The sequence below is a fragment of the Euprymna scolopes genome, chromosome 33 (assembly GCF_053919585.1).
Source record: "Euprymna scolopes isolate OS-2025 chromosome 33, ASM5391958v1, whole genome shotgun sequence".
Classification (NCBI taxonomy): Eukaryota; Metazoa; Mollusca; class Cephalopoda; order Sepiida; family Sepiolidae; genus Euprymna; species Euprymna scolopes.
Window position 1 is genome coordinate 18,983,413 of NC_136514.1, and position 12,643 is coordinate 18,996,055.

Here is a 12,643-nt window from a genome sequence, read left to right on the forward strand (position 1 = left end):
TGGCACAAACTGGATTTGAACTTTTCACATCCAGGTTGTCAGTCTGTGCCGCTAACCACTTAGCCACCGTCACCTCTATGATGGTAGTGGTTGTGGTGGTGTTGCATCTTTTTGGAGGCATTTTTTTATGTTTATATTTTTGTGAAGGATTTAGTCTTTCCGTTTTGGTATTAATGGGTCGAAACAAAAGAAACAGAATAATAAAATACGGGGGAGGGTAATAGAACAATAGAAGAGCTTTCTATTTTCTTCTTTATGCAAGTCTTTGATCTTTCGCTCTTTGTTCTATGCTGATCGAATGTTGTTGGCAATGAATCTGTTAAGATCCCAGCTGAACCTCTACAAAAGAGAATTATCCCTTTTGTTTGTTTGCTTGTTTTTTTTTGTTTTGTTTTTTCATCTTCTTCAAAGTCATAATGGTCAGTAGAGGTCATCTTTAAAAGTCAAGTGTATTCGCATCCAATCGACGCTGATTCAGAAGACATTAAGAAACGTGGACATGTTTATTTTGCTAATGAATTTTCATCAAAGACATAAAAGTTAAAAGAAAAGCCAAAAAAAAAAAAAAAAATCTTTGGAGATTAAAGATCACTTAGTTCTCTTTTTTCTTCCCCATGAAGTTAAATGCTGTGCTAACGTTGTGATGAAGCATGGAAACGGTTTCCGTGTGCCCGTAGTGAAAAATCACTAGTATCTGAACCTGGGACCCTTCCGATACCAGAACAATACAAATATACAAGTCGAACACTGTTGGGAAACGTGCGACTTACCTAATTAGCACGTGTGCATAATTCAACGGGTCGGTCGTGGAATGAAATGAATGAAGAAGAAAGAAGCAAAAATGGCTGCCTTATCTCTTTATATGCCTGCAATGTGACCACCCGATATGCAAATGAGATGCTCCTGGTTGGAGATAAAAGGGGGTTGATTTTTTAGAAGGTCGTTCATTTTGAAGTTGGATTTCGAAGAAATAAGTTGAATTAGCAGAAGTACGTTGGGAGTTGAGAGAAGGTGCGTTACGTGTACAGAAGTTGGAAGTTTGGACAAAAGTGTTAACCCTACCCAGGAAATTATTGGTGTGACGGGCGGAAGAAATAAAACTCAAGTTATTGAATTATAAACACACACCTAACAAAGGGAAGTATCTCCTGAAATATTGCAACACGGATACACTCTACCTGACCACCTAACGTTGTGTCTACCTCGTTTGACCTACTGCCTGTGCGTTAAACCTATCTATGATTTCATCTCTGATTTGCAAGTTTAGTGTCATCATAACCTGCACTCATTGTGCCTATGTTAAACTTTATACTACCTGATTTAATCGCTATTGACCTAGGCTTTCACATATGTAACACTTTTAAATCGTTGTCGTTTTGTTTTTACAGTTCAGTCATCATTTATCAAGGCTAAGAGCCACTCAATGAGATAGAAATGTCAGCCGAACAATGAGAAGCAATCAATGATATGAAGTAAATTTTATTACTTACTAGCGGGGGTACCCAGCGTTTCCCGGGTGTTTGGGGGGGTGTATGTAGGAGAGTGTGACCCTGTTTTAATATTATTAAAAAAAACACGATGTTAAGAAAAATTGGAAAAACCAAAACAAAGCAAAACAGCGAACAAACGTAAAAAAAAGGAAAAAAAAAAAACGTAAAAAAAAGGAAAAAAAGATGTAAAAGAGGAAAAAGTGAAAAAAAAAAAAATGCCCGACACGTTACCCCTACACCAAAGAGACATACGCTTAATAACAGATAAGATTAAACCTTTAAAAACACTTGCAGGTGGTTGAAACTAACGTCAACGTTTTCTAGGTCAAACATGACATCATTGTTGTAGTAGCAGGAGCAGAGAAAATGAAGGAACGATTTTTTCGGCACCCTTCCCTGTACAAAACTGATGATTTTAGGGTGAAGGAATTCATGTTTTTGGCCAATTTTTCGATATTTGTCGGGCGACGGTTGGAGCTTTAAAATGATACCTATTTGGCAAAAATAAAAAAAAAAGTTTTGGTAGGTAAGTATGAGGATCGAACCTGAACTCTTGAGGCAAAGTTGGAAATTAAAGTGTGAAAAAAAATGTGCAACGTTAACCATTGGATCACCATGACATACTAACGGAAACACGTTTGAATTTATTTAACTATTTAGAATTGGCAGGTGCACGTTTTAAAGACTTAATAAGGTCAACTTTGACTGCAGGGTTGTATTTCATTTACTGCGGGAACGCTTTTTTTATTTTTATTTTCCCAAGATGTTGGGGGGGGGACCAACTCCCCATGAAAAGGGGATTGTCCAAATTGAATAGCAATTGTCTGATATAAGGAAAATATTTCCACATTGATCAAATCTGATTGCTTTCGGACATTTCCGGCGATCGCAACCGGAAAAATACTGCCAGAACTAGTGTCGCTTTTATTATATGAAAAAGCCTAATCCACATGCGGCGAGCGAAAAGTGTTGAATATTTATTTTTTCGAGGTCGAGCAAATTAGATAGACAGGCGACCTCCGTTGTTAACTCGTAGATATTATGATTTATATGTGATCTAAAAAGTTTTAAGAAGTTGTTAGCCGACTGACCGCTTCTCGGAAAAAGCCTTTCTTGGACATACACATAAAGCGAACATACATACATACACACATTTTCGCTTTTATATATAGATAGATGGGACCGTTTATAACAAGTATTGTTGACATTGATACATCACAATCACGCTGACATACCGGTTATCACCAGATCACTGAAGTTAAGCAACGTTGAGCCTGGCCAGTACCAAATGGATGACCATTTGGGAAGGCTAGGCACTGTATGTACCTCCTGGGAAGGTTGGGCGTGGGGTCAGCACCCTCACCCTGTAAAAAGAACTCCTCACTACAAAAACATCTACAAAAAGTTATAGATGGCCTATGGCCCTCCAGGGGCTCAATGAATGGATGGATGAATTTGTTGACATTGGATTTGTACGCCACACTGTTGTAATCTGCAGAGAATCAGTCCTGTGATAATGGATCCTGCAGGTGGGAAGCTCTTGACCATGATACCAGCTATCCGAGAAAAGTCCCCAGATAATATCTTAATCCCAGATCCACGAAAATCGGAGAGTGTAAATAAAATAGCTGGCCCATTCGCTATTGACTGCTTGACTTCAAAAATTTCAGTTTTAGTTTTTATTAGTTCTATTTATATAAAGTTACTAGCAGGGTGACCTGGTGTTGCCCGGGGATTGAATGATGGTCAATATTATTTCTATTTATATAAAGTTATGTGTACATGTTTATGTACTTGCATGAACAGGATTCACTCCTAAACTAGTTAATCGATCATTATGAACTTTCGAAATACAACTGCTACATGTGAGGGGTCGTAATGTGGGATACATTCAGTTTAATTTAGTTTTACACAAAGAGGATAAAAAAGAAATGGAATCTTTTCCATGAAAATTCAGATACCTTTGAACTGAATTTACCAAGTACTCTATCTGTTATGCCACAGTCCTTGCAGATAAAGTACTTGGTAAAATTCAGTTGCAAATTACACTCTTCTGGGGGTTGAAGGTTCAATCCTCGGTGTGGGCGATACTTAAAAGACAATTGTGACTTACATAGGACTTCTACCTAATCATGGCTGACCAGGCATGCTAATTACATGGCTGACATGCTAATTGTCATGGCTTGCATGGCATGCTAATTAAAACGTTCTGTTTGAAATCTCATGCAAGTTCGGCAAGATACACCTGAAGAAGGTAGGAGGTTACATTAACTGAAACGTTATTTTTTTATTTTATTTTTTACAAAGGAGTCACCTTTTATCAAGACCTGAAGTCCACTCGAGGATAGGGGTTAATGAATGTAAAGTGGTAGGGTAGTAATCGTTAATGGTGTAGATTGGGTAGAATTTTGATTTTTTTTTTTTAAGGGAACACAAATATTTGTTAACATTGGACTTGAAGGTAACGATATTGTAATCACCCGGGAAGCAGACCAGTGGGACTGTGAACTATGTAAGGATCTGAGCAAGGTATCTATTCACATTATATTTAAACTTCTGCATGTGTGTGTGTGCGTGTGTATGTGTGTGTGTGCGTATGTGTGTGTGTGTAACAGAGTGTGTATGAGAGCATAAGAAAATATCAGCAGGAGCAGAAGGCTAACTGGCTTTCAAAGATATTAGCAGCAGTAGTTGAAAAAGCGCATATGGAAATTAGGATGTGTGTGCACTTAATATGTGAGAAAAAAAAAAGAGAGGAAAAGGACACCACATGGTTAAAGAGAAGAACAGTTTGCACCACAAAAGATGGATGTGTAAAGTCAAGAACAGCTACTGTGACTGGCATGTGGTCCCAAGAGAAGAAAGAAAAATTTAGCTGAGATGGACGTGTGGCCCTGCAGTGGCCACAAGATACTTTTAAGCTGGTGTTGAGGTGGCATGGTTTTGTTAATCCTATGTAAGACGAAATGAACAGTTAAAAAAAACAAGAAGCATTGTTTGGAAAGTAATAGTAATAAATGCCTTTTGTTTTAAGAAAGAAAATCTGAGTTGGATTTATTCATTTTTGTTTCTTCTTTTCGACAGTGCCAGGCGGTATGGAGGTCCAAGAGAGGTCTGAACTGTAATGAACAGAGTTCAAGCATAACGAGCAGGTTATATATATATATATATACTAGCAGAAGTACCCGTCGTTGACTGGGTTCAAAAACAGCCTACAGAAAATGGACTGTGATTGATGAAAGTATGATAGGTTATGAAAAGGAGGGGGTTGTAAAGAGATAGGTTTTGATACTCAAAAATTTTACCCTAAGCAAAACATGATGAAAGTAAAGATAATTTTCGCGAAAATATATTTTTTTATGTCAACTTTGTTTCTATTCGTAGCCAAGAGTTACCAACAAAATGATGTTTACAAAGAGAAAATGTTATATATATAATAATATATACAAGAAATGAATGTTACCATAGTCGATAAAAGTTACTTTTATGGTAGAAAAATTCATTGGTTTGTATTTTTAAGTAGTTTGTAAAAAATATTTTTTTTTTTTTTTTAATTCATGAACCGGTTTAAAAAAAATCAAAATGGCAGCGTTTTCAATTTGAAGGAGGGGCACCTGAGCATTCTGTGTTAACAATTTAAGAGAGTTCCATCAACGTAAGTAATATTTATAAACATATTTTAATGTTTTCCGTTATTTTGTGCTTGAGGAATATTCGATTATGTCATGTGTAGTTTATATAAAAATTAAGTAGTAATCGCCTCAAATTTTGTTTTAATTTCGGTTCGCTGAAATTATTTCAAGTAAAGAGCATTAAAAACTATTTACAAAACAAAAAAAACATGAACTGAGCTTTTATTGACTATGGTAACATTTATTTCTTGTATATTTATTTTTTTGGGTAGTCGTTTGTTGGCTTTTCTGCTAAACACTCTTACTAAATAATATCGATGAAATATCGAAAAACAAAGAAATAAAAACAGTTTTGAAAAATGATGAAGCTTTACTTACTTTAGTAAAATAATCAGAAACAGCAAAATGGGATATTCAAAAAGTAAACACGTAATTACTTTAGCTTTTTAAAGCAAAGAATCGATATAGATATGAATAAGAAGAAAATGGCGCTCTTTTCAAGCAGAACAGCTTCGTTTCAGTTTTACAGTACTGAACGGTGTAGGATTGCGCCATCGGATTCAGGGTTGTACTATTGTAATGTAAAGAACATGCAGAAAGGGTTGTAATCAACTAAATTCCTTCTAGTACACTGACAAAAAAAGCTTAAACAGATATATAAATAAAAATAAAAGGTTATGTAAACGTTTTTAAAAAGACACGTAATCACGTGAGCAGGATTTTTTCCTTCTTTTAACACGATAACAAGTAACGTTCTTATTTTTTATTATTTATCTATTTATCTATTTCCAAAAGAGTGCCACATGCAAGTGGAGAAGAAAAAAGACAGAGTTATGCAAAATTTGTGTCGAGAATTGTCTAAAGTTCTGACTTTTTATTTTGGCTTTCACTTAAATAAGAATGTGAATTTATGAGGTGAATTTATTCGCCACAATATGATTCAACTAAAAAAAATAAATAAAATCTAACGTGAATTAAGATTAAAGTTAAGGTGTTATTGTGAACCCTCACCCTTTTTAAAAAACGTTGTTAAACTGTGTGACATATTTACATTCTATGGCGGTCAGGCACGAACAAACACCCCATAATTTTATTATACCATGTTTCTTCAAACTGAAACATAATTATCAAAGTATACTTACGCAAATAGATATGAAAAGTCTTTGTTAAATTTTGTGCCATATTTCCATGAAGTACAGGCACGAATGCCGACTCCACAATTTTATTATACCATCCCTATTTAAGTTGAAACATACTTATCAAAGTATTCTTATGTACATCTATATAAAAAACACTTGTAAACGTTTTATTTTTCATTTTTTATTTCCATACTTTAGGGGCCAGGCGCGAATGCAGACCCCACAATTTTTATGAACCACCGTTGTGCCAGATCAAACTTACCCATTCCTGATCCTCGATACATCTTCTATCATTTTATGTAATCAGTTTTTTAAAATAGTCAACCATATAGGAGCCTATTCGTGACCAGACACACACACACACACACACACACACACACGTTCAGCTTTATATTATAATATATATATATATATATATATATATATATATATATATATATATAATTTATTTATACAAACATTGATGCCTACATATGTACATACTGGGTCAATTTTCGAGGGTAATTCTTGGTCTAACGTAATCTCCCCAGCACGGGTGATTACAGAAACATGTATGCACATATGTAGCCGTCAATATTTGTATAAATAAATTTAATATACCTGCTCTGTTTACTCATTGAGCACTTTTTGGTAGACACACGTTGTTTCATTGGATGTACTTCTAGGACACTAAACTCTACTGCCATAATATATATATATATATATATATATATATATATATATATATATACTAAACCCAAATAAGCCATATTGCTACTTGGACATAAGGGGTTATGATTTAGGACCATGTTTACAGGAGACTTGTAAGGAGATGAGTGAAATGCTGGTTTACATTAAATTTAAACTTCTGGGTGTCAGTACAGTCAGGGAAACAGTGAGGGAATTCCAAAGTCTAGCAGTCTGAGGAAAGAAACTAGTAGAGTAGAAAGCCCTCTGGCATCTAGAAACCTCTACAGTTAAGGGATGGGATTTTGTTGCTAAACGGGTTTATCAGGGATAGGTACGTTGAAGGTGTACAGGTGCAATGAGTTCATCAGAGCCACCATAGCTCTTGAGCCCCTGGAGAGGCATAGACCATCTACAACTTTGTAAATGATTTTGTAGCGAGGAGTTCCTTTTACAAGGTGAGGGTGCTGGTCCCACGCTCAACAGAAGGTACATACAGTGCTTAGTCTTCCCAAATGGTCACCCATCTGGTACTGGCCAGGCTCAACGTTGCTTAACTTTGGTGATCTGGCGAGAACCGGTGTGTCAACGTGATTGTGCCATACGAGTTCATCAGAGCACATTCAAATTAAAATACTTGTAAAAACAGGCACAGGGATGCAACATTACGGTGATGGGACAGAGGTGGGTGGGTTGGTTGGTTGTTTGTTTTTGGTTTACAGCATATCAACCCTTTTTGGGTTATTTAATGCCGAAATCCAAAGATTTTGAAGAAAAATTTTTTAATAGAATATATTTGTTGTTTTCAAGTCGATTTCTATTCAACCCATAGTTGGGACCCTAACAGGTACTACCACTCCAGGTCAGAGTGGACTTGGGAGAAATGGTAATTAAAGGGTGGCTCCACACTCCCCAAAGCCCGCAAGCTGGGCCTCACCATCGGATATCGTTTAAGATCATATCCAGGACCGACAGGGGTGGGAGCATGTAGATTAAGTGAACGTTCTTGTTTGCATAATAATTTATTTTTGTCTTCTTTTTTATTTTCAGAACGAGTAAATTAAATTATGCACAAAAGATGGGTGTCTTTAAGGCCACGTTTCTCTGGGAAAATGTCTTCCGCCATCTTTGTTGCTAGTGATAATGTCATCTCTTGCTGTTATGTCAGGACACGGGTAAGTAACAGAAACCTTCATTTTTTTTTTTTTTTATCAAAAGTAACCATTCTGGAACCTTCAATATGATACTCAGCTTCCAAGAAAACAAACAAGAAAAAAAAAAGCACCCAAATAGGAATTTCGTAGCTTTTGAGCATGATATGCAGAAAACTTTTTCATGGCACATGCTTAAGGGAAAAAAAAACGATGCTTAAGGGGGAAAAAAAAACGATGCTTAAGGGAAAAAAAACGCCAAAAATATAGTAATGGACATCGGTAGAGCACAGGCTTATGATACATTCCTCTGAGAAGGGTACTTTTAAAACAGGAGTAAAAGAGGCAGCATTTTCCCCCTCTGCACGTCCCTGCTCCACACTTGATTAGGACATAGATGATGGTCATGTCTTTGGAAGTTGTAATATAGAAGAAACCATTTACACAAGCGGCAGCGCATTAGTTTGGCATATTAGGTTCAGGACTTGGAGAAGGAAAAGGTAAAAAAAAAACAAAAAAACTTGGATTTGTAGATAGATTCTTTTTATATATTCATCATAATCACAGTGACACACCAGTTCCCATTAGACCAACGAAGTTAAATAGCATTTAGCCTGATCAGTACTGAATGGGGAACCATTTGGGAATACAATGCGTTGTATGTGGTCTCCGTTTACTTCAGAATTGTTTCTAGTCGTCCTGGACTTCTTGCAACTGGAATCAGACAGTGCTGACTAATAATAAGGGTGCGGTTAGGGATTGCACAATCCTTGCTTCACGATTACATACGCATGTACTCTTCCAAGGAGTATCGATTGTCTCCCAGTACAGAACGGAGGCCATAATGTCTTTTTGGTCCCCCACCAAAGGAGGAATTGGACCTAGTAATTCACTTCCGTTCTTTCGTTTGTTTGTCCATACTTTTCTCAATAATCATTTTTTTTTTTTTTTTTTTTGAACGTGCTTCACATGTTTGGCTTATTATACGTGGCATTAATTTGCATCTAAGCGGAACAGCTGTTTTAAGAAGGACAAATTGGGGAGAACAGATAGTCAAGTATTTTACAGCTAAGAGAAAACATGGTGTTATGAATTACTGTGGCTTCAATTGCAGAATTGGAGACAAATGTTATTGAAAAATCGACTATCAAATTGACTGATGGACAGAGCCTGTCGCACGGATGTGTGGAATCTTGTAACAGAAAGGAATGAAAACCAGGAAATGGTATTCAAACACTCTTTAAATATTTCGTTTTGTTTGGTGATGACGAAACACTAACGAAACAATAACATTTGTTTGAGATTCTACAATACAAGCAAATCATCTGAATGGACCAATTGAAGCAAGCTTTATCGGAACGAAATTCTTTGTGTGAAACTCGAGAAAGCAAACAATTTCTAGATTTGGAATCACGGAGTCTTTGACCGTCTGTGTCGACTGAAAGATTTATTTGTTTTTAATTTTCAAAATTTTTCTGCTACGCTTTATTTAGATTTTAATTACATTGCCGATTTGTGTAAACGTTCGTCGTTTGTTAGTTTATTTCTTACAGACGAGAGATTCTAGTTGCTTCTTACGAATTAACAACGGAAAAACAAAGAAAAGTCTGTGTACGATTTACAACTCTCCTCAACCAAACATTCAAACAACTTTCTCGGTTTGTTTAAATCTTGGTGTGTTTGTGCCTATCTAAGCCATATGAACTTATCTTGTTTCTATCTATCTCTCCCTTCTCTTTCTGTTAGTTCTATTCTCTATCAGTCTATCAAAATCTCTCTCTCTCTCTCTTCCTCTCTCTCTCTCTATATATATATATATGTATATATATATATATATATATATATATATATATATATATATATATATATACTCGTATAAATTCGTGTTCCTTTTGTGTGTATTGATATTCATATTAAAAACCCTCTTTTCTATTTATTTAAAAAGAAAAGAAAATTTTCTTATATATGGGTTGCATATTTTATATTAATTTGCATATTCTTTTGAACATTCATTTTGATTAATTCCCTATTAGTTTTTTTTTCTCGGTTTTCTTATGGGATGATCATCTTTAGTTAACTATTATATGTAATTATATTCATGCAGATATTCTACATGATTTATACTTGCACAATATTTGCGTAAAAATGTTACAGCAAACACAAAATTGTTTCCATATATATTTATGTATACGTATGTATTTTGTTGCATCTGTAAAAGTGAAAGTGTCTGTCTGTCTGTTTACATTTCCCTACGCAATAACTCTGTTATTTTTAGTCTACAGACTCGAAATTTGATATACGGGGTACTGAGATTTGGGAAAATCGATGTGATCGGTTTTCGGCTAGAAATTTGGCTGTTAAGGGGTCAAAGTTCAACGATTTCACCTTTGAGAACTCTACCAAACTCCTCCGCCAATTTTGGGTCTAAACACTTGAAATTTTAGATATAGGTCCCTTGGACATGGATCTAACTTAATAACTTGATTTAAGCCCAAAACAATAAATTTTAAGGGGTCATAATAGGGGTCAAAATTAAACAAAATTTGACCTCTGCGGTCTCTACCAAATTACTCGGACAATTTCTGGTGTAAACATTTGAAATTTTACATAAAGGGTATTCAGAGATAGGGCAAGCTTTTTCATTGGTTCGGGTCAAAAATTTTTAGTTACCAATATATAAATGTATGTATGCATGTTTGCATGTCTGCCCAACACTTTCGACAGTCTTGTTGTGAAGTTCGACCTTTCAGACGGCAAATATCGAAAAATTGGCTAAAAAAATTAATATCTTCACCTTTGGTGTAGAGGGCTACTATCAGGGGCAACAACTACTAGGGTACTATGTAGGGATTTGGGCAGCAAGATGTCGGTTCACGTTACACTTGAACTTCTGCACGTCAGTACAGTTGGGGAAGCAGGGACCTGGAACCGAATTCCAAAGTCTAGCTGTTCTGGGGAAGAGACTACTGGAGTAGAAAGATCTTTTACATCTAGGGATCTCTACTGTGTGGGGGTGGGATTTAGCTGCCTGTCGGGTTTGTTGAGGGTGTTTACATCATGGGGACACAACTGCTTGCAGTTCATCAGAGTATTCACCATTAAAATACTTGTAGAATAGGCAGAGGGATGCAACATTTCGTCGATGGGACAGAGGCTGAAGCTTAGATGCCAGTTCAGGGCCTATCAGGCTGGCGACTATCTTTTGAACCTTGTCAAAGAGCGAGAGACGAGTAGCAGATGTACCAGCCCAAATATGACAGCAATACTCCATACATGGGCGGATGGTGGCCTTATAAAGGTACAGGATACACTTAAAAATGATTTTCTTTTTACAGTGTACAGCATAATCATGTTGACACACTGGTCCCCGTTAGATCAACAAAATTAAGCAACATTGAGATTGAGGTTAAATTTTTTTTTTTAATTTTTTTTTTTTACAAGGTGGTCACCACTTATCAAGGCCCGGAAGCTACTCAGGGATAAGGGTTATTGCAAGTACAGTACGTTAGTGTGGAGATTTAAAGTGTCTACTTAAAGGGGCGGTTCATCAGGAATTTATTTACGTTGGACTTGAAGACATCCAAGTTGTAGTCAGGAGGGAAGCAGACAGACAGAGCAGAGTTCCACAGGCGTGCAGTTCTAAGAAAGAAGCTTTGTTCATGGAATCTACGTTTTGATTTAGGCATAGATAAAGAGTGGGGAAAGTTCTTGACAGTGGATTCAGCTAGACGGGTGTTTTTTGTAAAAGATTGGTGTGGGGGACCAGAGATTGGAGTTCAGACGAGCACCTGCCATGGAAATAACGATAAAACAAAGACAGGCTTGCAACGTCTCTTCTGTGGGAGAGAGGTTGCAGGGAAGAGAAAAGGGCATCCCCTCACTAAGCCACGAAGTCTATTTTGTACTCTGTCAAGGCAGGATAGGCTGTTTTTAGCAGCTCCTGCCCAGATATGGCAGCAGTATTCCATCCTTAGATGTACTTGGCTTTTATATAGATAGAGAATTGCATCAGTAGTGAGATATCTTCTGGAGCAGTAGAAGGATCCCACCATCTTTCCAGCGACCTTGGCAACAGACTTGATGTACATGTTCCATTTCAGATCAGGAGTGAAGGTCAAGCCCAAAAGCTTGTCAAAACATAGGGCTTCTCCTAGACGAGAGCCATCCATTTCAATTGATGCGAGATGGGGATCAGAGGGTTGATGATGTAAAGATAGGAGTTTGGTTTTAGATGCATTAAAGGTAACCAGCCACGTCTTCCCTCACTGAACCACTCGCTCGAGATCAGAGGAGAGAGAATCAGAGAGAGCTTTGTCATTTACAGCTTTTGATGTGTTGCTGTAGATGGTCGTGTCATCAGCATAGATGTCAACGAATGATTTAAGTATGTGTTTAGGGAGATCATTGATGTAGATCAGGAAGAGAGTTGGGCCCAGGATTGACCCTTGATGGACTCCAGCATTAATACTGCAGGCCTCTGATTTTTGTCCATCAACCACTACTCTTATGAGCCTATCATAGAGAAATGATTTAATGATAGAGAGAATATTTCCAGTTATACCGTA

The 12,643-nt window shown here is 36.7% G+C and overlaps 1 protein-coding gene across 3 annotated transcripts in view; it reads left to right on the forward strand.

The window, feature by feature from the left end:
• LOC145258161 (uncharacterized) overlaps positions 1 to 12,643 on the forward strand; it is a 463,400-nt gene that overhangs the window by 164,556 nt on the left and 286,201 nt on the right. For all 3 annotated transcript variants that reach the window (XM_080115963.1, XM_080115964.1, XM_080115965.1), the window contains one exon: positions 7,978 to 8,102. In XM_080115963.1, the coding sequence (XP_079972089.1) occupies positions 8,071 to 8,102 (32 nt within the window). In that variant the 5' untranslated portion in view covers positions 7,978 to 8,070. The remainder of the gene's footprint in view (positions 1 to 7,977; positions 8,103 to 12,643) is intronic.